Source organism: Heloderma suspectum, chromosome 3 (assembly GCF_057233095.1).
Source record: "Heloderma suspectum isolate Gila_16-S chromosome 3, 16-S_ref, whole genome shotgun sequence".
Lineage (NCBI taxonomy): Eukaryota > Metazoa > Chordata > Lepidosauria > Squamata > Helodermatidae > Heloderma > Heloderma suspectum.
In genome coordinates, this window is record NC_139460.1 from 254,430,638 (window position 1) to 254,455,340 (window position 24,703).

At 45.4% G+C, this 24,703-nt stretch overlaps 1 protein-coding gene across 2 annotated transcripts in view; it reads left to right on the forward strand.

Annotated features, from left to right (window-relative positions):
- Positions 1-24,703, forward strand: part of SORCS1 (sortilin related VPS10 domain containing receptor 1) — a 618,971-nt gene that overhangs the window by 390,746 nt on the left and 203,522 nt on the right. For both annotated transcript variants that reach the window (XM_084841982.1, XM_084841983.1), the window contains exon 4: positions 8,443-8,601. In XM_084841982.1, coding sequence (XP_084698108.1) covers positions 8,443-8,601 — 159 coding nt within the window. The remainder of the gene's footprint in view (positions 1-8,442; positions 8,602-24,703) is intronic.

Below are 24,703 nucleotides of genomic sequence, written 5' to 3' on the forward strand. Positions count from 1 at the left end.
CAGGGGAACGTTTTGTGCAAAGACGGGCATGATAAAGGACAAAGAAGGCAGGGACCTAACAGAAGCAGATGAGATTAAGAAGAGGTGGCAAGAATACACAGAAGAACTATACAGGAAAGATCTTAATGTCCCTGATAGCCATGATAGTGCGGTCACTGAACTTGAGCCGGACATCCTAGAGAGTGAAGTCAAGTGGGCCTTAGGAAGCATTAGTAACAACAAAGCTAGCGGAGATGACAGTATTCCAGCCGAGCTATTTAAAATCCTAAAAGATGATGCTGTTAAAGTGCTGCATTCAATATGCCAACAAATCTGGAACACTCAACAGTGGCCACAAGACTGGAAAAGGTCAGTTTACATTCCAGTTCCAAAGAAGGGCAACGCCAAAGAGTGTTCAAACTACCGTACAATTGCGCTCATTTCACATGCCAGCAAGGTGATGCTCAAAATCCTACAAGCTAGGCTTCAGCAGTATGCGAACCGAGAACTACCGGAAGTACAAGCTGGGTTTAGAAGAGGCAGAGGAACTAGAGATCAAATCGCCAACATTCGCTGCATCATGGAGAAAGCAAGAGAATTCCAGAAAAACGTCTATTTCTGCTTCATTGACTACGCTAAAGCCTTTGATTGTGTGGATCACAACAAACTGTGGCAAATTCTTAAAGTGATGGGAGTACCAGACCACCTTACCTGTCTCCTGAGAAACCTGTACGAGGGTCAAGAAGCAACAGCAAGAACCAGACATGGAACAACTGATTGGTTCAAAATTGGGAAAGGAGTACGACAAGGCTGCATATTGTCACCCTGCTTATTTAACTTATATGCAGAGTACATCATGAGAAATGCCGGATTGGATGAATCAGAGGTCGGAATTAAGATTGCCGGGAGAATTATCAACAACCTCCGATATGCAGACGATACCACCCTAATGGCAGAAAGCGAAGAGGATCTCAAGAGCCTCTTGTTGAAGGTGAAAGAGGAGAGTGCAAAAGCTGGTTTGAAACTCAACATTAAAAAAACTAAGATCATGTCATCTGGCCCTATCACTTCCTGGCATATAGAAGGGGAAGAAATGGAAGCAGTGACAGATTTTACTTTCTTGGGCTCCAAGATCACCGCAGATGGTGACTGTAGCCATGAAATTAAAAGACGCTTGCTCCTTGGGAGGAAAGCTATGGCCAACCTAGACAGCATAGTAAGAAGCAGAGACATCACCTTGCCGACAAAGGTCCGTCTAATCAAAGCTATAGTTTTCCCAGTAGTAATGTATGGCTGTGAGAGCTGGACTATAAGGAAGGCTGAGCGCCGAAGAATTGATGCTTTTGAACTGTGGTGCTGGAGAAGACTCTTATGAGTCCCCTGGACTGCAAGGAGGTCAAATCAGTCCATCCTAAAGGAAATCAACCCTGACTGCTCATTGGAAGGACAGATAATGAAGCTGAAGTTCCAATATTTTGGCCACCTAATGCGAAGAGAAAACTCCCTGGAAAAGACCCTGATGCTGGGAAAGACTGAAGGCAAAAGGAGAAGGGGACGGCAGAGGATGAGATGGCTAGATAGCATCACAGATGCAATGAATATGAACTTGAGCACGCTCCGGGAGAGAGCGCAGGACAGGAAGGCCTGGCGTGCTATGGTCCATGGGGTCACGAAGAGTCGGACACGACTGAACGACTGAACAACAACAACAACAACACTGTCTGGAGTTCCTGAATTTCATTTTCCTCTGGCCTCACTGTTTGTTCCCCTCCCTACCGCCCACATGTGTATATACCTGCAGCTTCTGAATCTGATGAAGTGCTGTAGTCCGCAAAATCTTGTGCCATAATTAGGGATGGCGGAGAATTTCTCCCTGAAACTTCGGGGGGCTGAGCGCCAACGCGTTCGGCTCCCCGAACAAGTTTCGGGGAGAAATCCTCCGCACCCCCCCCGCACCCCGCACCCCCCCCCGGGACGGGACTTACCTTTTGCGAATGTCCCTCCCGGTGGCTGGTCTGGCCGGCGGTTCGGCGGGTGTTCGAGCGAGGCGGGAGCGGCAGCCGGTCTTTCGACCGGCTGCCGCCGCCACCATTGTAATGAAAGAAAAAAAAAAAAACGCCCCCTGATAGGCTACGTGACGATTGACGTAGCCTATTACGGCTAGATTTGCAAAGTCAGCCGTGATAGGCTACGTCAATAGTCACGTAGCCTATCACGGGTGACTTTAAAAAAAAAAAAGAGTGTACGGATAATGGCGGCCTCCATAGGGAGCCGCCATTCCCGTTCCTTATTTGGTGGCTGTAGTCTACGTAAATGTTTACATAGACTACGGCGAAAATAAGGGCAATGCAAATAGCGTTGCCCTTATTTTCGGCGTAGTCTCCGTAAACATTTACGTAGACTACAGCGACTAAATAAGGAACCCGAATGGCAGCTCCCTATGGGGGCCGCCATTCGTGTACGCGCTTTTTTTTTTTTTAAAGTCACCCGTGATAGGCTACGTGACAATTCACGTAGCCTATCACGGCTGACTTTGCAGATCTAGCCGTGATAGGCTACGTGAATCGTCACGTAGCCTATCAGGGGCCGTTTTTTTTTTTACTTTCGCGTTCGCGGCTGGGCGAGGCGCCTCCTCCCCGGCCTGAATTTCGGCCGGGCGAGGCGGGAAGCCTCCCCCCCCGGCCTGAACTTCGCGGGGGGAGCAGCGAAGCGTTCCCCCCCACCGCGAACGGCCTTCGACGACAGGTAAGTGACTTTCGTCCACCCCTAGCCATAATAAATTTTTGTGGGACTTTAAGATGCCACAAGATTTTTTGAGACTTTAAAAAAAAAGACTTTTAAAAAAAGTTGTTTTTGTGACTTTTAAAAAAAGCTTAACCTGTGGCCTGAACAAAGTAAAAAGGTGTTTATCCCTCTATAGGTGTTAATTACCTTACCAATGCCAGGATGTTTATGCTCTCATCAATACTGCTTTGTGAATGATCACTGAAACGATTTTGCTTACTTTTAAGCTTTAACCTAATTGTCATAGGGCTGGATCCAGACTTAGTCATATAAGATTAGACCCAATGAAATTTTGCAATTCATTTCAGTTTGACCTCACTGTTTACAACTATCTCCCTTCTGCAACCATGTCTGTAACCTGCCAACTTAGGATAACATTCATGCATCTGATGAAGTGGACTGGAGTCCGTGAAAGCTTATGCCATCATAAATTTGTTAGTCTTTAAGGCACCTCAATACTTAGTTGTTTTTCCTTGACTCCAACTTTCTGCCACATTGTATAATTGTGATGCCAATGGATCTACTCTAAGTAACGGCTGTAGTGAGTGACTTTCAGTTTAGACTAAGCATTATTTCGAATACTTAGCATTTTCCCCCTGCTAGAGCATTTCTAGCCAACAGATTCTCCATGGAGATATCTTCAGATAATATAAATGAAAACATCAAATGTAGAAAACTCATGTCACTTGATAGATATCTCTAATATGTGTGTGCGTGTGTATGTGAACATGTGCACAATCACATGCACACAGAGTGTAAAATAAGTAGATTAATATGCTAATTACACAGTTGGGTGGGATGAAAGGGGAGCTAATATACATCAGTTTTAATTTTGTTTGGAGTAATGGAACTAACCATCTGTCATTCCATTAAAACAAAAATAATGGCACTGTTTATATGTCATTTGGCATGAAGTTATGCTGATATATGTCTGTTTAGTATACATGCCAATGGCTGTATGCTCTTTGGAGAGCTCTTTGTGCTCCACTCACATAATTTCTGCCTAGAGAACCCAGAGCAGTAGAATTCTTTCGGTGTATTGCATTTTGAAAGCATGTGCACTCACACAATTAACTGTGGCCAAAATCTAAAGGACTGATAATCTGCATGCAAGAGAGCAGAGCCCATGCATAGCCAGGGCTTTATGTTGGTGCCATAGTAGTTCCCACTGCCAAAGAGACAATCTGTTGTTCATTTTGAAAAGCAAATGCTTCTTCGCCAGTAAAAAGTGCTGCAGTTCTGGCTGCATGTGCATTTCTGTCCCACATATGCATATGGCTTCTTTGGATCATGCTCTACGTCTTCATTTTGCTAGCTATATGTTACTATACGAGTGAGATTCTAGCATTATCACTCATTTATCTGGATTTCTGAGACCAGAATGAAGTAATGAGATGGGCTAAAATAACCAGGTTCAAACTAGAGAGGAAAAGGGAAGGGAAGCATAGAAGAAAGACAGAAAGGCACTGTAAGAGCTAGAGTCTAAGTGCCTGTTACATGTCTACCCTCAGCCTTGCTGACCAAATCTGGCCCTCTCTCCATTTAAATATGGGCAGTTATTGCCTCACGTACATGATTCAGGTAGTCCGACCTTGCTTTTAGTCTAACGCCTGCCTCACTTCTGTGAGTGAGCAGTAAAATTTGAGGGACATTTATAATGCTTTGCTGGAGAAACAAAAGGAATGCAATGTTGGGTTACTACTCTGAAGGCAAGAAGATGTTGTGTGGATTCCAGTATTTCAAGACCTGAGAGTGAGGTACTTTCATCCAGCAAATCCAAGGCCAACTGGAGCCTTATTCAGGGGTTATCAATATGTCTACAGTAAGCATGCAATGTGGGGAAATGGGCTAGCCCTGCCCTCCCCCATCACCATTTCTGTCACCCTCTACATATTGAAGGTGCCTTTCTGAAGGGGAGGTCCTTCTCTGACTGTGGCAGCTTTCCACATGATTTGGAACTTTGGAAAATCATGGTTCCAAATCACATGGAGAGTCTCCACCAATAGAGAAAGCCCTCCCTTCAGAAAGTCACCCTCCATATGTAGAGGGTGATAGCAATGGTGTCAGTGTGCCCACCCTCCGCATGCATTTACTATACACAGATCAATAATGCCTGAACAGGGCTCAGATGTCTCAGAATTAAGTACACATCTGTATGAAAAGCAGCATGTGTGAGAGAATGGAACCCTTTCTGCAACTTAAAAGCCATACTAAGTTGTTTTAAGCAGGGGTGCAGACCCTCAGGCCTGAGAATCAAATTTGGCCTCCCTGGGGCCCCAGTGTGGTATTCTGGGGTTTCCCAGAGGACCATGACCCAGTTCCCTGGCCCCACCCCCTTTCCATCGACCGCCTTGTGTTTTCTCAGGTTTTTTTTTTGTTGCAGTTTTTCCTCATTCTAAAATGGTTGCTGGCAGTAAGAGTTTTAAGCTAAAATATGCTGGCAGTTTAGGAATTTTGGCCCTTCCACTTTGCCTTTGGCTCTGCCCACCATGAGAATGCAATGCCCGGCCCTCCGCCCCAAGACCCTTTATTTATTTAATTTTATTATTACATTTCTGTATCTCCCCATAGCCGAAGCTCTCTGGGTGGTTTACAAAAGTTAAAACATTAAAACACAATATACAAAGTTTAAAAGCCATTTACATAAAAGCATACAGACAATATATGCAAATTATTTTGGCAATTATTTTGGCAGTTGGCAATTATTATCAAGTTACATAAGAACACCCATGCAGGGTCAGACCAAGGGTCCATCTAGTCCAGCATTCTGTTCACACAGTGGCTGACCAACTGTTGGCGGGAAACACACAAGCAGGACAGGACTGCGACAGCACCAGGTTAGAGTTGGTTTTCATAGCTGCACAGTGAAGGTCAGTGGTTTTTGCTATTAACAAAATTAGGGATGGTGGGGAATTCTGCCATGGACTCCGGTGTCCATGGCGGAACGATCCCACTCATCTCTGCTTCCTGCCGGATCATCGCGGAGCTGAATCCTCCTCGCTGGCGGCTCCATTCTGCAAGCAATACAGCATCCGCTACACCATTTGCATCCCTGTTTCTTCTTGCGATTGGCTACGCGTCTGTATTTATGTAGCTATTTACATAGCCTATCTCAAGAAGAAACGGGCATAGCGGATGCCATTTGCATCCGGATCACTTCCTGTTTCTCATCAGCAGTGATATGGCATGGCAATGGCAGCCGTATTGCTTGCGGAATGGAGCTGGCTGGCGGCTCTGCGGACTCACTGCGAAGTGGAGCCGGCCAGCAAGGATTCCAGGGGGGACTCAGAAAAGGATTGCCTCCCCCCCCATGGGCCCCCCGTGTACCCCAGGTAGGGGGATTCGTACATCCCTACAAAAACTAGATAGCACAGAGTAGCTGTGTTGCACAGTTTGTACTTTTCTTGTTGATAAGAATGTCCCTTTCTTTGGTGTGAGAACTTACTTTCCTGCTAAGAAATTAAGGCCCATTTTCTCCTTGCTGAAGGGAGGGAGTTGTGTGTGTTGTGACAGTTTTCGACTCAGTGAGACAAGTCCTATAAAATCCTGAGCAGATGGGCCTGCAGCCTGCTACCTGTTCTCACCTGAGAGGGGGCGGTCACCTCCTGCTCAGGAAAACATTCCCTGGGTCATTGCCTGTTGCATCCAGGGAACCTATGCAACACCAATTGAGGGGCATAATCCTTTCCTTTGCTTTTATTTTCTGCATCCATTTTTCAAAATCAATAATCTATATCATTCTTTCACACAAGTGGACTTCACTCATATTGGTACCTTCAAATATGTTTAGTGTGGGTCCTGGCTGGATCTGGCCCCAGGTTTAAGACAGGCTCTCCATATGGTTTTCTACAGTTCTAAATTATGTGGAGAGCATTTATGAGTACATGAGGCTCCCTACTGTACACAGTCACCCTCCACATGTAAAGGGTGATGACAATGGAGGGGGCGGAGCTAGCATGCTTGTCCTTACTCCCTCTCCTTGCATGTAGAAACTACACAAAATGACTGAATAGGGCTGGAAGACAACATGAGCATATACACTTGTGAAGTGGTTGAATATGGTGAAAGCAGTTCAGCAAGTAATTAAATCAGCATGTAAGCACAAGCAGCCATCCATAGTAATCACAGAGGATGGGCACAGGGCTGCCATGAAATTGCCCAGAACACTTTCATGCATGTATTTAAGCTGTCCAAAATCAGTCAGAAAATTCTTTATGCTTTTTGCCACTGGAAGTCACCTTCCAGCTCTCACTCTTCCCCTCAATATGGGCTTCTGAACAAGGTGTTTGGCATTAGGATACGCCTTTCTTTGCTTGTGTTCATAAGACAATGGTTCCTCTTTGCTTTCTCACTTCCTTTGTTGCTCTTTCTCCAAGTTCGTTACACTGGGTTAGTGACTGCAAGGTATTGTTTTGTCAGTGGCCTTGTACTTCCCTCAGTCAAAGGCCTGAATTTTCTTAATGAAACAATAGCGGGCTTCTGGAGAAACCAAAACGAGAATTTAAAAGTCAATGTTACCAATTTTATGTAATGCAAAACCCTTGGGCTTCTGCTCAAACTTAAGATGGTTATATGGCGCATCTAACTTACATCCTTCACTTCCAAAAATCTAGTGTACTGCATCAAGACTGAATGCAGTGAAGGTCAAAGGGTAGCTGCAGTGCCAGCTCCACGTTTTTGAGGGGCCATGGGCAAGACACCCTCAGTGGCCTCCTCCCTTAGTCAGTCTACCTTCTCACCACCATTCTCACCATCTGATCTTGTTCCTCCTCTTTCCCATCACTGCTACTGCCTGCTTGCTTGACAGGAAGAGAACCTGTGAGCAAGCAGGCAGTGGCGTCTATCGCTCCTCCTTACCACCACCACCATTGCCTGGGCCAGAGCAAGAAGCAGGTGAATGAGCAGCTTGCAATGCAATGGTGAAGGGGAGCAGTGGGTCCAGGGAGCACCTTCTGGGGTGTGGTCCCTCAGCAGGTGCCCTGAACATGCCTACCTTTGACACCAGCCCCGGGTAGCTGTGCCTTATGGCTTACAGAAGTATTTAGAGAAGTTCTGATATGCAGTATGCTTAGTTAATATCAGGGCTGGTGTCCAAGGTTGGCAGGGCCAAGCACCTGCCAAGGGCTCACACCTTATCAGAGGCCCACTAACAAGAGCCCCCTCAGCTTGCTCCTCCTCTTCAGCACTGCAACCTGCTTGTTAACCCACTTTTCACTCTGGCCGAGAGGGAGTGAGCAAATAAGCAAGCAAGCAAACACACAAACAAACAGTAGTGGTGAAAAGGAGTAGTGGTAGCTGCCACTGCCTGCTTGCTCAGTGGCTCTCTGCTTGGCAAGGAAGCAGAAATGGTGAGGAAGAGGAGGAGGAACAGCTGGCAAAAGCGGCACCGAGGGAGTATGCCGACTGCGTGAGGTAGGCCCATTGAGGGTGTCTTGTCCTTGTCCAAGAGCCCTCCCAAACCTAGAGCCTGCACTGGTTAATGCATCACTTTCCCTTGGGAAGGTGACCTTTATTTTGTTTCCACTTCTTTGCTACACAAGGGTTATTTTGCACAGCTCTAGGGCAGGCTGAAACAGAATAGTCTGTCACAAAAACTCTTTCCTAGGGAGTTAGAGGCTTTACTTCTTCTGTGCTGTCCCTCCGGCTAAATGCCAGTCTTCATCTGTTTTATCCATACAGATCATGTTGCTTACTGACCCTGAGATTGAGAGCAGTCTACTCATCAGTTCTGATGAAGGGGCCACATATCAAAAGTACCGGCTGAACTTCTACATCCACAGTATGCTCTTCCACCCCAAGCAGGAGGACTGGATTCTGGCCTACAGTCAGGATCAGAAGGTGAGTATCTACCATTTTCTTTGTTGGTGACATGATGCTTCTGTCATCCAAGGACTTGAAGTCATTTAGGGAAATGTTTCATGCAACTGGCCTCCATGTCCCACAGGTAAAATGCTGAAACTTTGCATATAGCCTTGCAGGTTATTGTGGGCATTGGGTTAATATTTAAAGCACTAAGTTATTTAACATCAACTTATGAATTGGCCACTAATTGTATTGGTCGATGGTCACTATTTATTTATTTAATTTATTTATTAATCCCCCACCTGGCTGGTCACCCAGCCACTCTGGGCGATGTACAAGCATATAATCAAACAGTTTAAAACAATAAAGTTCTACAATAAAAACATTTTCTAAAATACCCTAACCCACCCCAAATGCCTGCCTGAACAACCATGTTTTTAATGCATGGCGGAAACTCATTAAAGAGGGGGCATGGTGGAGTTCCCTAGGGAGGGAGTTCCACAGAGTGGGGGCTACCACAGAAAAAGCCCTCTCCCTCATCCCCACCAGTCTAGCTGTCCTGGCTGATGGGACAGGGACAAGGCCATCCGAGGCTGATCTTGTTAAGTGGCCTGTCTGGTGTTGCTGGAGGCGCTCCTTAAGATAGGCTGGTCTGGAACCATATAGGGTTTTAAAGGTCAAAACCAACACCTTGAATTTGGCCCGGAAAACCACTGGTAACCAGTGCAACTCCTTCAGCACTGGAGTGATGTGATCTCGCCAGCAGCGGCCTTTAATCAGGCAAGCCGCTGCGTTCTGTATCAGCTGCAGCTTCTGAACCATCTTCAAGGGTAACCCCACACAGAGTGCATTACAATAGTCTAAACAAGAGGAGAGCAGGGCATGTACTACCAATGGGAGCAGATCGTCGGTAAGGAAGGGGCACAGCCACTGTATCAGATGGAGTTGATACAGCGCTGTCTGGCTCACAGCTGACACCTGAGTCTCCATGGACAGCTGGGAGTCCAAAATGACCCCTAGGCTGCGGACCTGGTCTTTCAAGGGTAGCTATACCCCATTCAACACCAGGTCAACATCCCCCAGCTTCCTCTTGTCTCCCACCAAAAGTACCTCGGTCTTGTCAGGGTTCAGCTTCAGCTTATTCCTCCCCATCCAGCCACTCACCGTCTCCAGACATTTGGACAGGGATTCTATGGCCAACCTTGGTGAAGATTTGAACGTGAGGTAGAGCTGCGTGTCATCCGCATATTGATGACACCACACCCCAAACCTCCTGATGATAGCCCCCAGTGGCTTCACATAGATGTTAAATAGCATCGGGGAGAGGATGGAACCCTGTGGCACCCCACAAATGAGTGGCCACGGGTCTGACACCTCCTCTCCCAGTGCTACCCTCTGGTACCTGCTGGAGAGGAAGGACCAGAACCACCGCAATACGGTGTCTCCAATGCCCAGCCCCTCCAGGCTGTCCAGGAGGATACCATGGTCAACAGCATCAAAAGCTGCTGAGAGGTCAAGGAGAACAAGGAAGGAGCATTCACCCCTATCCAGAGCCCTCCTCATATCATCCACCAAGGCAACCAAGGCCGTTTCTGTCCCATGTCCAAGCCTGAAGCCCAACTGAAATGGGTCTAGATAATTGGTTTCTTCCAAATGTGCCTTCAACTGCATCACCACCACCCGCTCAATCACGTTGCCCCAAAATGACAGATTCGAGACTGGGCGAAAGTTGTTCAGTGATAAGAGTGGTCTTATCACTGCCTCCTTGAGGGCTGATGGCATCACTCCCTCCTCAAGGGAGACGTTCACTACTGCCCTGATCCCCTCACCCAGTCTCTCTCTGCAGCCCATAATGAGCCAAGATGGGCAAGGATGAAGTAAGCAGGTGGTCGGTCTTACAGATGAAAGCACCTTGTCCACTTCATCAGAAGGAAGAAGCTGGAACCGATCCTACTACCACCACTGATGCATTCCGAGGCTCTGAAACATTCAGAAAATGTGAAAGCTGGTGGTTAACTAAGTTCAATTTAGTCCAGGAGATGCAGATTAGGTCAATTTGTTTCAGAATTTCCTAATATCTAATTCTTCAAGCATCCCTAAACAACAGTTTTGGCTGAGTTTGGTTTAGAACTTTTTTTTCTCACACCGTTCCCTCCAGCACCACATCTGCAAACTCAGACATATAAGGATAGATCTGATGTGAGATTTGCCACAAAGTTTACTCTTGTACAGTTGATTTGTCTTTAACAAATTGCTGGCATGGAGTGAGGGAGAGCCAGAGAAGGACTGTAATGTGTGCGTGTGTGTGTGGGGAAATCTTGTGCCCCTCCGTGGTCCCAAACAGAATCTCACCTGCTATTCACAATGGGAGGAAAGCATGAGCAGAGTTGCTTTAACTTGAGGAGAATAAGTGTCATCTGCAAACAGGTTCCCCCTTTGTTGTATAGGTAGAGGGAATGACTCTAAGACTCAGCAGGCCTCAAACACAGCTGTCCTTTATCACACATAGAACTTCAGAATTTTAGCAGAAGGTCCACCCACTGCTGCTACTCCCAACTCTACAGGAGCTGCCAAGGTTCAGAACAATAATTAACCCACAGTAGCCACACATACCCTGCCCCAGAATACATAACACCATTCCAGATACTTCTCTCCAAACATCAGATCTATTTCTTTCCCTACGTCTTTGTCCCCTAAACAAGCAAAATAAAGTTTTCTGATGCTTAATGTGAAATGAATACCCAAATACTTATCACGTAAATTTTCAGCTCATTTTACAGTTTTACAAATGTAGCAGAATACAAGAGTGAAAAGGAAGGCGTAAGGGTCAGGAGGAAGGAAAGAATCTAAAAGACTGGGTCTCCAAGATAACGTCCCATTGAGAAGAACTGGCTATGAAGGTCAGAGGGAGTAATCCTATCTGGATCAACGGTCACCTCCAATCCTGGGGGCGATCGCCTATCCAGTGCAGGGAAGGAGGAGTGATGAGGAACAGATGTCCTCCGCACTCCCGCCACCCTGCTTTTGCAGCTAGACAGCCGATTTCGGCTGTCTAACTGCGGGACCTTGGAGCACGGGAAGGGGTGGCTGGACTCACATAGGAAATGTTGTACCGGCACTTCTGACTTCCCTGCCCCAGCCCACCCCTGGGAATGCCCCTTTTTCCCTGCTCCGCACTGCTCTTCTGACCACGGAGTGTGGGGCCAATCCACGCTACCTATGAGGCAGTGGGGGAAGAGGTGAAAGTCAGTTCTCTGGGAACCGACTTTGCAGCGCTGGCTGAAAGGTTGGTTCCTGGAAACTGACCATCGTATGGCCATCTAGTCGCTGAGTAGCAGCCATAGAATTGCGCCCTAATCCACTCAGAATAAATGCTCTACAAGCAAATGGCTTTTGTTGTGTTTGTTTTTCTTGTGGTTTTATTATTTCTATTGTATTAGTTTTGAGTTTCAGTTGTTGTGAACCACCTTGGGTCCCTTATGAGAAACAAAAAGCAAATGTATCTATACATAAATTAAATAAATAATTCAGAGTACATAGTCATACCTCTCTTTTTATTAGTTGCCTCTTGCTTCCTTCACTGCAAACCTGGTGCCAAAATAACCGGTATGCACAGCTGATGTGCTACAGCTCAATGGATTTGAAACAGTACTTTCAGCTCCCAAATGTAGGTTGTTGAATCTTCTATGTGTGGGGCAAGATTGATGGGAAGAACTGAAGGATCAATGTATAAGCTGAAATAAAACAGGCTTTGTGGCTCTCAACAGGGAGCAGAAATGAGATGTAGAAGTGAGATGTATTCTTTTCTTCTTCTTTTTTAAGTCTCTTTGGCAGAAGTAGAACAGTTTGGTTCAGGAATGCTTTACAAAATGGTGACCTTTCACTTCAAGGCAGAAAACAAATCAGAACTTGGAAATAATTTTTCAATAAGGAAAATCTAAAAAACCATGGGGTAATTGAAACAAAATCAGAGAAATAAAATGGGCCACTCCACCTTGGCTGGTTCTGTTGCACTTGCAGGAGCAACCGTTTGTGCAAAAGGGGCTTTCACACTTCTAAAGAGAATCCCAGAAACAAGCGGAAATGCTCATTTCCGGTTCAGGACAGGCCAGTGGAGTTCTGCCCCATTCCAGAAATGAGTGTTTCGACTTGTTTCAGGTTATTTTTAGAAGTGCAGAAGCCCCATTGCTCAAGCGGTTGCTCCCAAAGCACATGGGTGCAATATCTTCATGGCCACCTGCAACTTTGGCTTCTGTCACTGGCCCGCTTCAGACCGATTGAAAGGGGTTCCTCCTCATCCCATGGAGGACTGTAACTGCATTCAGCTGAACATGGCTGCAGTTTGCTCTTCAGATCATCCCCATCAACATGGGAAGGCTGAAGGTGGAGAGGGCAGCATGTGTGTCCCCATGTGCCCGCCACACTTGATTGGCTGAATGCATGAAGAGGGCGAGTGCAATTGGCAGATGCGTCTTCTGTCTTTGTCTGGTCAGAGGGAGCAATACTTTCTGAACAGAGGGGGCAAGACCTTCCGCGGAACTTCCCGCCCAGCTTCTCAGGCAGCCTGAGCTGAAGAACGCAACCTCTAGGTGGTCTAGATCTGGGTTCTGGCCTGGCCTTGACACCTAGCAGATGAATTTCTTTCAGGTTAAAGCAGAAATATTCATTCCATTGGCCCTCCGTTTCCCTTCCCAGTTCTGAAAGTTGGTGCCTCTGCAGTGGCGTTCCATACCAAACTCAGTCCACAGGAAGATGCATTAGCAATTCCCAAGCTTGTGTCTTGATCGGCTATTTAAATGGGAAACTAGTTCTCCATGTTAAGCATTGTCCAAAGCTCTATAGCATGTAGCATGGGCGCCCCTTCTGTCAGACCACAAATCAGGGTGTCCTTGTTGGATAGCTCTCAGTGATGGTGATGGAAGGGGAAACATTGTGAATCCATCAGGCATTTGAATGGGAACAGGACCCTTAAAAATTAATGAATTTCTAAATCAGAGGTGACAGAGGCATTGTTCACCTATGTAAACCAGTATTCGTCAGAGAGAAAGTTATGCAAGAAAAGAAAATGTAAGAGCAGTTATGCAAGTACAGTGGAAACTGCTAATTTGAGTAGCTCTAATGTGATCAGTAATTGTTGCCCATTAGAACTGCTTCTCATCATTACCTTTTCAATGTCAAGTTCCATGTTTCTATTAAAATTGTAACATGTATAGCTGTTAGGCTGGGGAAAGTTCTGCAACTTCTTAGCTGCAAAGGTGACAACTATTTGAACAATATAACCAGCACCATATACAGTCTGCGGAACCACAACATAAGTAACTTCGCTTTCAATCCTTTACCACTTACCTGGGAATAAGCTCCATTTAACTCAAATAGGAGTTACACCTTATTTGGCATGTATAAGGTTGTACTGTCAGTGCAATAGTGTAAACAAAGCATTAGGTGTGATGGAGAGATAATATTCTTTTAAATGTGCATCTGACTGCACAAAATATGGCAGGTTTAAACAGATGCAAGTACAGTGTATCAGTCTTTTAAATCAGGGCAATGAATGATAGAGGTGTACACAATTATGCATGGTGTGGAGAATGTGGGTAGGGAGACATAGTTCTCCTTCTTTCATAATACTAGAACCCAGGGTCATCCCACGAAGCTGAATGGTGGGAGGTTTAGAACAGATAAAAGGACGTACTTTTTCACACAGCACATTGTTAAACTATGGAATTCACTTCCATGAGATGTAGTGATGACCACCAATTTGGATGGCTTTAAAAAGGGGTTAGATAACCTGGAGGAGAAGGTTATCAGTGGCCACTAGTCCTGATGGCTATGTGCTACTACCAGTACCAGAGGCAGTAAGTTTAAGTACACCAGTTGCTGGAGAATATGGGCAGGAGGGTGCTGTTGCACTCATGTCCTGCTTGTGGGTTCCTGGTCAACATCTGGTTGGCCACTGTGTGATCAGAATGCTGGAGTAGATGGACCTTGGTCTGATCCAGCATGGCTCTTCTTACGTTCTTATGTAATGTATGTAGTTGTCCAAATTATGCAGTGAGAGGTCAGCACATCAGATTTAGGTGAAGTTCTGGATGCTCCCACACATATGCGGTACATCCAGAACAACTAGTATCAATGGAGAATACAGCTCCCATGAGTCTCAGCTACTCTGGATTCACCATATATACCTGGGAATATCTGAGCCCAAGACCGTGGGTGCTTTTCCATTTGGAAGCGGTGCTGTTAAGTGAAGTGTAGTGTGGGGAGAGTGGGAAGGGTCCTTTCCCTGTCAGGCAGAGTGCGAGAGTCTCCGGGCATCATCACACCCTCAGTAGGCACACAGCATGGCCTAGAAGCTTCAAGCAGTTCTAACTTAATCTGATTTCATTTTCAAAATTACTCGATCTTTTAAATTGCATTTGGGATTTGAGCCAAATAGCCTGTCCATCACTGATTTTGAATGGCAGTCCGAACCTGCTGGGAAGTTGTGCTCCTTTCCACTAGAAAGGGGGTACAAAACCTCAGGCCTAGGTGCTAATTCTGGCCCTCCAGGGTGCCCCAAAAAGCCATGCCTCATTCCCCTGGCCCCACTCCTTCCCCTGCACCTCCAATCATTTGGTGGTTTCCCAGCTTTTGTGCTGTTTTCCCCATTCCAAAAGATGGAAAGAGAGAGTCTACCAGAGAGTCATTTGGGCCTGCAGTCATTTGGGCACAGGCCCAAATGACCATGGGACAAATGTGCCCTCAGGTCTGGAACAAAATAGCAAGTGTGCCCACGGGCCCAGAAAAGGTTGCCTACCGCTGCCCTACCCAATGCACATTCAGAGTCCTACCCGACCCCCACTCTCCAACTACTGAAAGTGGCTATTAAGACTTTGAGCATATTTTCATTATATGTTCTATGCCAGCTTCACTGTCATGGTTCCAACCATAACTGGATGAAGACACCGAGAATTCTGTTAGGGAACCCTATGCACCATTGCAGAAATATAGTTCCCAGACATTGCAGAAATGTCAGATGGGTGTAAGTCTGTGGCATAGAAGGAGGAGGCTCTGTCAGCGCGAGGGCTGAATTCAGTTCTGGAGCAGATCTCAAGGGCTGCATTCCAGTGGTGGGTGGGGCCCAAGGCAAAGGTGGTACAAAAGCAAAGGGGGCGGGGCCAGAATACCCCAACTATTACTATTACTATTATTATTATTATTAACATTTATATCCTTCCTTTTTTCCTCGTAAGGAACTCAAGGTAGTGTACACAATCCTCCTCCTCTCCATTTTATCCTTACAACAACAACCCTGTGAGGTAGGTTAGGCTGAGAGTCTGTGACTAGCCCAAAGTCACTCAGTGAGCTTCATGGCCAAGTGGGGACTAGAAGTTCTAGAACCTGGATATCCCGACTCCCAGTCCAACACTTGCCACTACACCACAGTGGCTCTCTACCACACTACCAGCATAGTTTAGCTTCAAGCTCTTCCTGCCAATCGCTAAGCTTTGGGAGAGGCATCTCTGCCTTTCGGAATGAGCAGAACCACGCAGAACCTGGGAAACCACCAATCAGTAAGGGGGAAATGGGTGGGGCCATGGGAAGAGGGTGTGGTTATCTGGGGAATCTCAGAGGGATGGTTGGAGCCCAGGTAAGTTGGACTTGGACAGAGGCCTGAGGTTCTGCACCCACACATGGTCTACGACTGCCCTTTCTAGCCCCCCTCCCTTTGCACTCCACAGCCCACACTGCTCTAAGTAGCCACACACACGAACACACACACACACACGCATGCACACACACACACACAGCTTACCAAGCAGAAGTGACAGGAGTTCCTTTTTTCCCTTTGTTTCTCTTGGTGGCTGAGCATGCTACAGGTGAAAGCATCAGACTGCCCACCATCTTCATGTCCTAAAACCGCCTCTTGGCCCAACTCCTGGCAGTAAGAGCTTTAAGCTGAAATGTGTTGGTATTGTTGGCAGCGTTGGCTCTGCCCCTTTTGCCTTTGGCCCTGACCACCACTGGAATGGGGCCCCAGAGAGTTTTCCCAAAGTGGAATTTGGCCCTTGGGCTTGAAGAGTTTTTGCCTCACTGCACTAGATTTTACACCTGGGCAGCCAGCAAATGTGGATCTTTCTTCTTGGTCGCTCGCTCGCTCGCTCGCTCGCTTTCTTTCTTTCTTTCTTTCTTTCTCCTTTTTCTGAGAATGAACCATGAAAAAGAAATGTAGATATTTTCTTTTGCTATCTTGTTTTTCATTTATGTTCTTTAGTGGAGGTTCGGCAATATGCACAACTGCTAGAATGCATTTTTCTTTTAATTTGTCCATAAACTAGTGTACAAACAAGGCCATAAAACATGAGCTCTGAGTGCATCCATCAGTCAGTTTCTTAACACACCTCACTAAACATTATGTTTTGGGACACAGCTTAAAATAAATGAAAGAAATAAACTAAATAGCAGTGGGGAATAAAAGAACAACCCCTAATAAAAAGAGAAAAACAAATGAACAGATGAGCCAGCGGCAGACAACCTGAAGGTACTGGCAATCCAAATGAGAGAGGGTTTAGTCCATGGAGCTTCCTTAAGCGGAAACTGAAACTGAAAATGTCAGAATTAAATATTTTAATGGAAGGGTTTTCACTTGTAACATGGGGAACTTCTATATTTCAGTGGAGATGCTGCAGAACATGATGACAGCCTGCATAGAACTATTCATATCTTTCACTGTTAACACTCATTTTGAGAGCAATCCGATGCTACTAGGCACTGTCATCCAATCTCAGTCTCCAGAAACTGCGCTCCCTGCCCCTCCCCCTCATAGCCCGTGCATTTCTTTCCATGCTGCTGCCATAACTGCGCTCGTGAATGGAGCACGGAGAAGGTGAAAAGGGGTGGTCCCGGGGGTGGGGAGGGGAGGAAACCATGGAAACTGCTTTATAAAGCTTCCTATCAGGTCTCTGTGCCCCTTCTCTCCCCCTCTCCAAAGCTGTGGCTAGATGTGTGAAAACACATGTCTAGCCACAAATAGGGATGTGCAAACCCACGCCCACCCAGGTTCTCCAGGCACCCGGCCCCTGCCCCTGCTCACGAGTCCTCAGACCACACTTGAGCCCCTCCCGCACTCGGCAAGTAGCCCACACTCACCCCGGCAGCCTCGACGAGCTCTACCATTGCCATTTTTTGAGAAATAAAATCACAATCTCAAAAAGCGCATATTTGCTTATGCGTGAAAATGTGCATTTTGCAAATGTGCATATTTGTGTATGTGGGATAATGCACATTTTTGCGCATACGCACATATGCACATTTGCGGAAATGTGCACTTTTGCAGATGCGAATATGCACATAAGCAAAAATGGGCATTTTTGTGATTTGCCATTTTATTTCTCAAAAAAATGGTGACTGCGAGCCTTGATGAGGCTGCCAGGGTGAGTGCAGGCTGTTCGTGGAGTGCAGGCAGGGGGCGAGCAGGGGCTCAGCGAGCAGGCCTCAGGGGTGTGGACAGGGGTGGTTCCACTGGATTCCCGGACACAATTGGGTGCCCGCACCATGCCTACCTGCAAATGCAGGGCAGTTGGAGCACAGAGGAGAGGATCCCCTCTGTGTTCCATCCACCCTGTATAGGATAGAATCATAGAATAGCAGGGTTAAAAGGGGCCTACAAGACCATCGAGTCCAACCCCCTGCTCAATGCAGGAATCCAAGGCACAGCATCCCTGACAGATGGCTGCCCAGCCTCGTCTTGAACACCTCCAGTGTGGGAGAGCCCACCACCTCCCTAGGTAAGTTAATAGGATAGTTAATAGCCTCTGAGTTTGGAGGCTGCCTACTATCACGATGGGATTGTGCCCTTAATTTCAAAATGATCTGTTGGAAATTTGTCCAGTGCATTTGTAAAAGCCATCTAGGAGCTTGTGCATTACATCAGCATTTCCCAAGCTTGGATCCCCAGATGTTGTTAGCCTACAAGCCCCATCAACCCTGAGGATTAGCCATGCCGGATGGGGATGATAGTAGCTGGAGTCCAAAAAAATCTGGAGTTTGGGAAAGGCTGTGCCTACATGAAAGTTGCCCTATGGAGGCCAGTTCCAATTGTGCTGTAGGATAGTTGTCTGTGTTCACCACACAATTATATCCATGGTACTACAGACCATTTATGTTGCTGTGGAGAAAATTAGTCTCTCCACTTGGGAAAACTGCTACATAGTGCACCACATTAGGACAGCCCTCATATGGCTAGAGCATCTTCCATGCACTGGCTCTTAGCTTTTAAAAAAGGATTACACAAGATAAGTATTGATAATGATAATAAACAGCAAGAGATGGATATCTCCATTAGGGCTGGACAAATCAGTCAGTTTTGGTTTCTCTCCATTTCTCATTTTCCTATCCGTAAATTTGGTTGATCCCAAACTCTGAGCTGTGTTTTTTTTTTTAAGTTCTCATGAAAATTTGTACTCGTGCATGACTCCTAATACATTCATTTTTTTACACAATTGCCCAATATGCACATTTCTGCAAACAAGTTTCCAAATATAATGCATTTTTGAATGTTATAAATATATACATTTGTGTGTGTGCACTTTCCCCCGATATGTATATTTATGTACACTTTTTTTTGTATTGGATAACTCCATTGCAAAATTCAGAGAAGCGGGAATTTAGAAGGATAACTGAATTTCAGTTTGTATATTGGTTCAAAAATACAAAATTAGGTAAATCTGCATTAAAATGTGAATCAAACAAATGTTTTCCCATCCCTAATCTCGATTGTGTCATTCTTGCCAGTATGTCTGACTGACCACTGTTAAAGTAGATGGACCTTTGGCTGATCCAGCAGTTTTTGCCTTCTTGGGGTACCCGACTCATGCCAGAGATTTGGGTGAAATTAGAAGGGTAGCGGATCTTTTTTAATTTATGAGTGTGAGAAACATATATTTAAGGCAAGGATTGTTGTTGTTTATTTGGTCAGTCGCTTCCGACTCTTCATGACTTCATGGACCAGCCCACGCCAGAGCTTCCTGTCGGCCGTCGCCACCCCCAGCTCCCTCAAGGTCGGGGCCGTCACCTCCAGAATATCATCCATCCACTTTGCCCTTGGTCGGCCCCTCTTCCTTTTGCCTTCCACTTTCCCTAGCATCAGCATCTTCTCCAGGGTGTCCTGTCTTCTCATTATGTGGCCAAAGTACTTCAGTTTTGCCTTGAATATCATTCCTCCAAGTGAGCAGTCTGGCCTTATTTTCTGGATTATGGACTGGTTTGATCTTCTTGCAGTCCAAGGCACTCTCAGAATTCACAGCCATAGGTTACTACAGGGAATACCATTGCTTTAACTATGCGGACCTTTGTTGTCAGTGTGATGTCTCTGCTCTTTACTGTTTTATCAAGATTTGCCATTGCTGTCCTCCCAAGAAGTAAACGTCTTCTGATTTCTGGGCTGCAGTCAGCGTCTGCAAATCTTTGCACCTAGAAAGACAAAGTCTGTCACTGTCTCCACGTTTTCTCCTTCTATTTGCCAGTTATCAATCAAGCTGGTTGCCATAATCTTGGTTTTTTTGAGGTTGAACTGCAACCCAGCTTTTGCACTTTCGTCTTTCACCTCAGCTCCTCCTCGCTTTCAGCCATCAAAGTGGTATTATCTGCATATCTGAGATTGTTAATGTTTCTTCCAGTGATGCACTGAAAAAAAAGATCACCGCTGTATTTAGGGAAAGAGAGGCATTTCAGAGAAGACCATTGATTGAAGTTACTTTTACCTGAACATGTTTAATGATGATTGTAAAGAAACCTAAGGGGACACCACAGGAAAACTAATTGCTGGAATGTTAATCTCGGTACATTTTAAATTACTGTGTCCCCTCTAGAGAGAAATCTGTAGGCTTTATCACTATCAGGAAATAATAAATAAACACCCAGGTAGCCAGTGAAACATATTGATCACTTCTGTGTAGCGTGACTGATTTCTTGGTACATTTTAAGCACTTAGATTTTCCAAGACTACTTTTTACACTAATGAATCTTTAAACTGTTGAAGTGTTGGAGTTTGGAGGAATTGGCAATTAAAGCAGAAAAGTGGACATAATAACAGTATATGACATATATAAGTGGACTGGAGGAACTTCACAGAAGTTTCCCATCCTCTCCTCCTCCTAGCATCTACCTGTACATCCTGAAAAGCCTCTCACAAAGGACCCCTCCTGAACAATGCAGAGGACATACTGGGTGCTATGGGGGGAGGGGAGTATCATCTGAAACCAGGCAGAGCCCCTCCCCCCAACCCTCCGAAGAGGCTTTACAAGGAGCTCAGGTGGATGTAGCGGGGGAGGGAAGAAGATGGGGAACTTTCCTTCTATAAACTTCCATTTACTTATCTTAGGATCCAAGTCATAGTGCAGCCTATGCTGGCTGGGGCTGATGGGAGTTGTAGTCCAAAACATCTGGAGGGTACCACATTAGAGAAAGCTGTTGTAGTGTTTAGAAAAATAACTGTGGAGCCTGTACTGCCAAATTCACATTTTATGTTTCATTTCCTGTCCCATATGTTCCCTTGTTTGAAATTCCAAGAGCAGGGTGGATCCAGAGTGCATGAAAAATCTCACAGTGTATGTTAAATCATAGAATTGTAGAGATGCAATTTGAACAGCCGAGTGGTTCAAAATTGGGAAAGGAGTACGACAAGGCTGCATATTGTCACCCTGCTTATTTAACTTATATGCAGAGTACATCATGAGAAACGCCGAGTTGGATGAATCACAGGTCGGAATTAAGATTGCTGGGAGAATTATCAACAACCTCCGATATGCAGACGATACCACCCTAATGGCAGAAAGTGAAGAGGATCTAAAGAGCCTCTTGTTGAGGGTGAAAGTGGAGAGTGCAAAAGCTGGTTTGAAACCCAACATTAAAAAAACTAAGATCATGGCATCTGGCCCCATCACTTCCTGGCATATAGAAGGGGAAGAAATGGAAGCAGTGACAGATTTTACTTTCTTGGGCTCCAAGATCACTGCAGACGGTGACTGTAGCCATGAAATTAAAAGACGCTTGTTCCTTGGGAGGAAAGCTATGGCAAACCTAGACAGCATAGTAAGAAGCAGAGACATCACCTTGCCGACAAAGGTCCATCTAATCAAAGCTATGGTTTTCCCACTAGTAATGTATGGCTGTGAGAGCTGGACTATAAGGAAGGCTGAGCGCCGAAGAATTGATGCTTTCGAATTGTGGTGCTGCAGAAGACTCTTACGAGTCCCCTGGACTGCAAGGAGGTCCAATCAATCCTAAAGGAAATCAACCCTGAGTGCTCATGGGAAGGACAGATACTGAAGCTGAAGCTCCAATATTTTGGCCACCTAATGCGAAGAGAAAACTCTCTGGAAAAGACCCTCATGCTGGGAAAGACTGAAGGCAAAAGGAGAAGGGGACGACAGGGGATGAGGTGGCTAGATAGCATCACCGATGATGCAATGAATATGAACTTGAGCACACTCCGGGGGAGAGCGCAGGACAGGAAGGCCTGGCGTGCTATGGTCCATGGGGTCACGAAGAGTCGGTCATGACTGAATGACTGAACAACAATTTGACCTCATAGATCAAGTTCCAATGAACTTGGATTCAGTCGTGGTGGCACAGCAGAGAAGTCGGACCTCTGATCTGGCCGTGCATTCCACTTGCTAAAATCCCATGATATCACAATCTCATCATACAGCTTGTGGAAAGGTCTCAGTAGCTGTTAATTGAAGGCCCTTTTTGGTTTTCATCCTTCCTCCAGCAACAGGAGGGCAGAGACATTCAGTGAACATTAATTGGAGGTCCTAATGGGCTATGTTACTCCACTTGATGGGAACAAATCAAGTTCCCATCTCTGGTTGCCAGAGGCCAAGGTGTGAGGGAAGAGTGGATGCAATATACCAGTCACATTACAAATGCCTGCAGCAACCCAGAATGCTATGTTTCTATTACAAAATCTCCTAATTAGGAGAACGCTATCCTCGCATCAGTAGAACTTCCTCTGGCTCCTTCTTTGCCCCACCGCTTTTCAGACCTTGCCTTCCCCCTTCACTATTTTACTTTGGGGACAACCCACTAATATGTCTTTCAGCATGAATCTCATAGAATTGAACAAGAGTTGTGCAAGACCTCAGAGAAATCCCATTCATTCCAATAGATCCAGGACCAGAAAATGTAATGCCTTCATTACAGAGGCCACCCTATGTCTGCATTCTGTATAGCTCATGAATAGTGCATCTTAAATAATATGGCACTCATGGAGAGCAGTGTTTGCTGCATGCCAAGTGAGATTACAGTTTAGAGGCACTGAGACACTAGGCTGTATATATGTCAGGACAAAAAAGTGCTTGAAAAACAAGTTTTCCCATAATATAGGAAAGAAAAGAAAAGGAAGAGACAGATTATTCCCTGGGGAACAAGGATATATGTCCCTGAGTTTTTATTCATTTTCTGCTCTGTGTAAAATGTAAATTGGGCAGACTAAAAGGAAACTGATGATGATATCAAAAATCGGGCTCTCTTCCAAAACTTTCTCACCGAATTGTAAAATGTTTTTAATATCTGGTAAACACATGCTACAATTTCATCTAACAATAGACAATTATCAGCCTTTAGATTCCAGGAAAAATGGCCAGGGAAGGGACAGGGAGAACTTGCATGAAGAGATCTGTTATATGAAGGAGAAGGTTCTAACAAAAAAGCAGCAGTTTCTCCCTGTCAAGTAGCAATAGAGATGAATGGGAAGAAAAAAAAATCCACTTTCCTTTTTGGGAGAACAAAAGCCTGATCACCATCACTGTCTCTTACTTCCACTCCACATATTCTCTCCTAATCCATAATAGTCCTCCCTGCATTGCAAACATCTGACAAAAGCTCCTATTTGAGAACGCTATATTTCATTTATCTGGTCTGTTATTTCAAGCCATAGTTGTGATGCTTGAGTTCTTAATAGATTTAACTTGTCATACTACATTCTGCTTCATGACCAATCCATGGTGCAGTTGGCTTTAAAAACAAACAAACAAAACGCCATTTATATTTGTGATCAGCCTCACATTATTGGTAACCTCCCAACATATCCCACAAGGAAAATAGTGGGGAAATCCCACAGCCAATCTGAGGTGTGGAAAAATGTCTGTTTATGAGCATTAGCTTTCTAATGTTGCTCCCACGATGCCACTGTTTAAAAACTTTTAAATGGGATCTTAAATATACAGGCCATCATAAGTGCTACAAAAAAGTGAGAGAAAAGCATTGTTAGGTTATCTCTCTCTCTCTCTCTCTCTCTCTCTGTCTGCATGTGGATGTATAGATAAATAGATGTTAAAGCAGTAGGTAAAGTAATAGACACATTGTTCAAGTAAAACAAACTGAATACTTCATATTTGTTCAATACACACCTTCTTCTTGTCAACAGTCCCTAGTACACCCTTAGAATGAGGACAAAGAAAGTGAATTTTATACAGCCAAGATGGAGGTGCTGGTCTGGGTGGAGGTGTGCAACCTGTTTTATATGGGGTTGTGTAACTTCAAACTTGCACTTCCCCTGAAGGATCAAGAATACAGATTGGAAGTGCTCCTGGACCTAGCATTGTCTCTGGAGTGGGCAGGCGATGTTGATGGGTAGAAGTGTTGTTTACCAGCTTGGGTTGGTTGGTAACTGCAGCCCTACCTAGACAAGCTGGCCTCAGTTACCAATGAACTCATTACATCCAAACTGGACCACTTCAATCCTTTCAAAGTGGGCTGCCTTTAAAGTACAATTGGTACAAATTTCAGCCACCAATACTGGTAGGAGTAAGATGGTCAGAGTATATCCCATCCTGCACCAACTGAATAGGTTACCAATTTATTTCTGAGCTCAATTTAAAGCAGGGGTGGGAAACCTCTTACAGTCTGAGGGCCAAATACAATTTCAGAGAAGCTCTTGGGGACACCATTCCAGTGGCTGAAGGCAAAGGGGACAGGGCCAAAAGGAAAAGGGGTGTAGCAAAATACACGCACACGCACGCACGCACACACACCTCAGCAAATTGTAGCCTAAACCTCTTAGTGGCAGTAACTAAGCCTTAGGGAAGGCATTTCAGTCTTTTAGGATGGAGGAAAAAACTGCACAAAAGCCAAGAAGTTACCAATTGATGGGTGG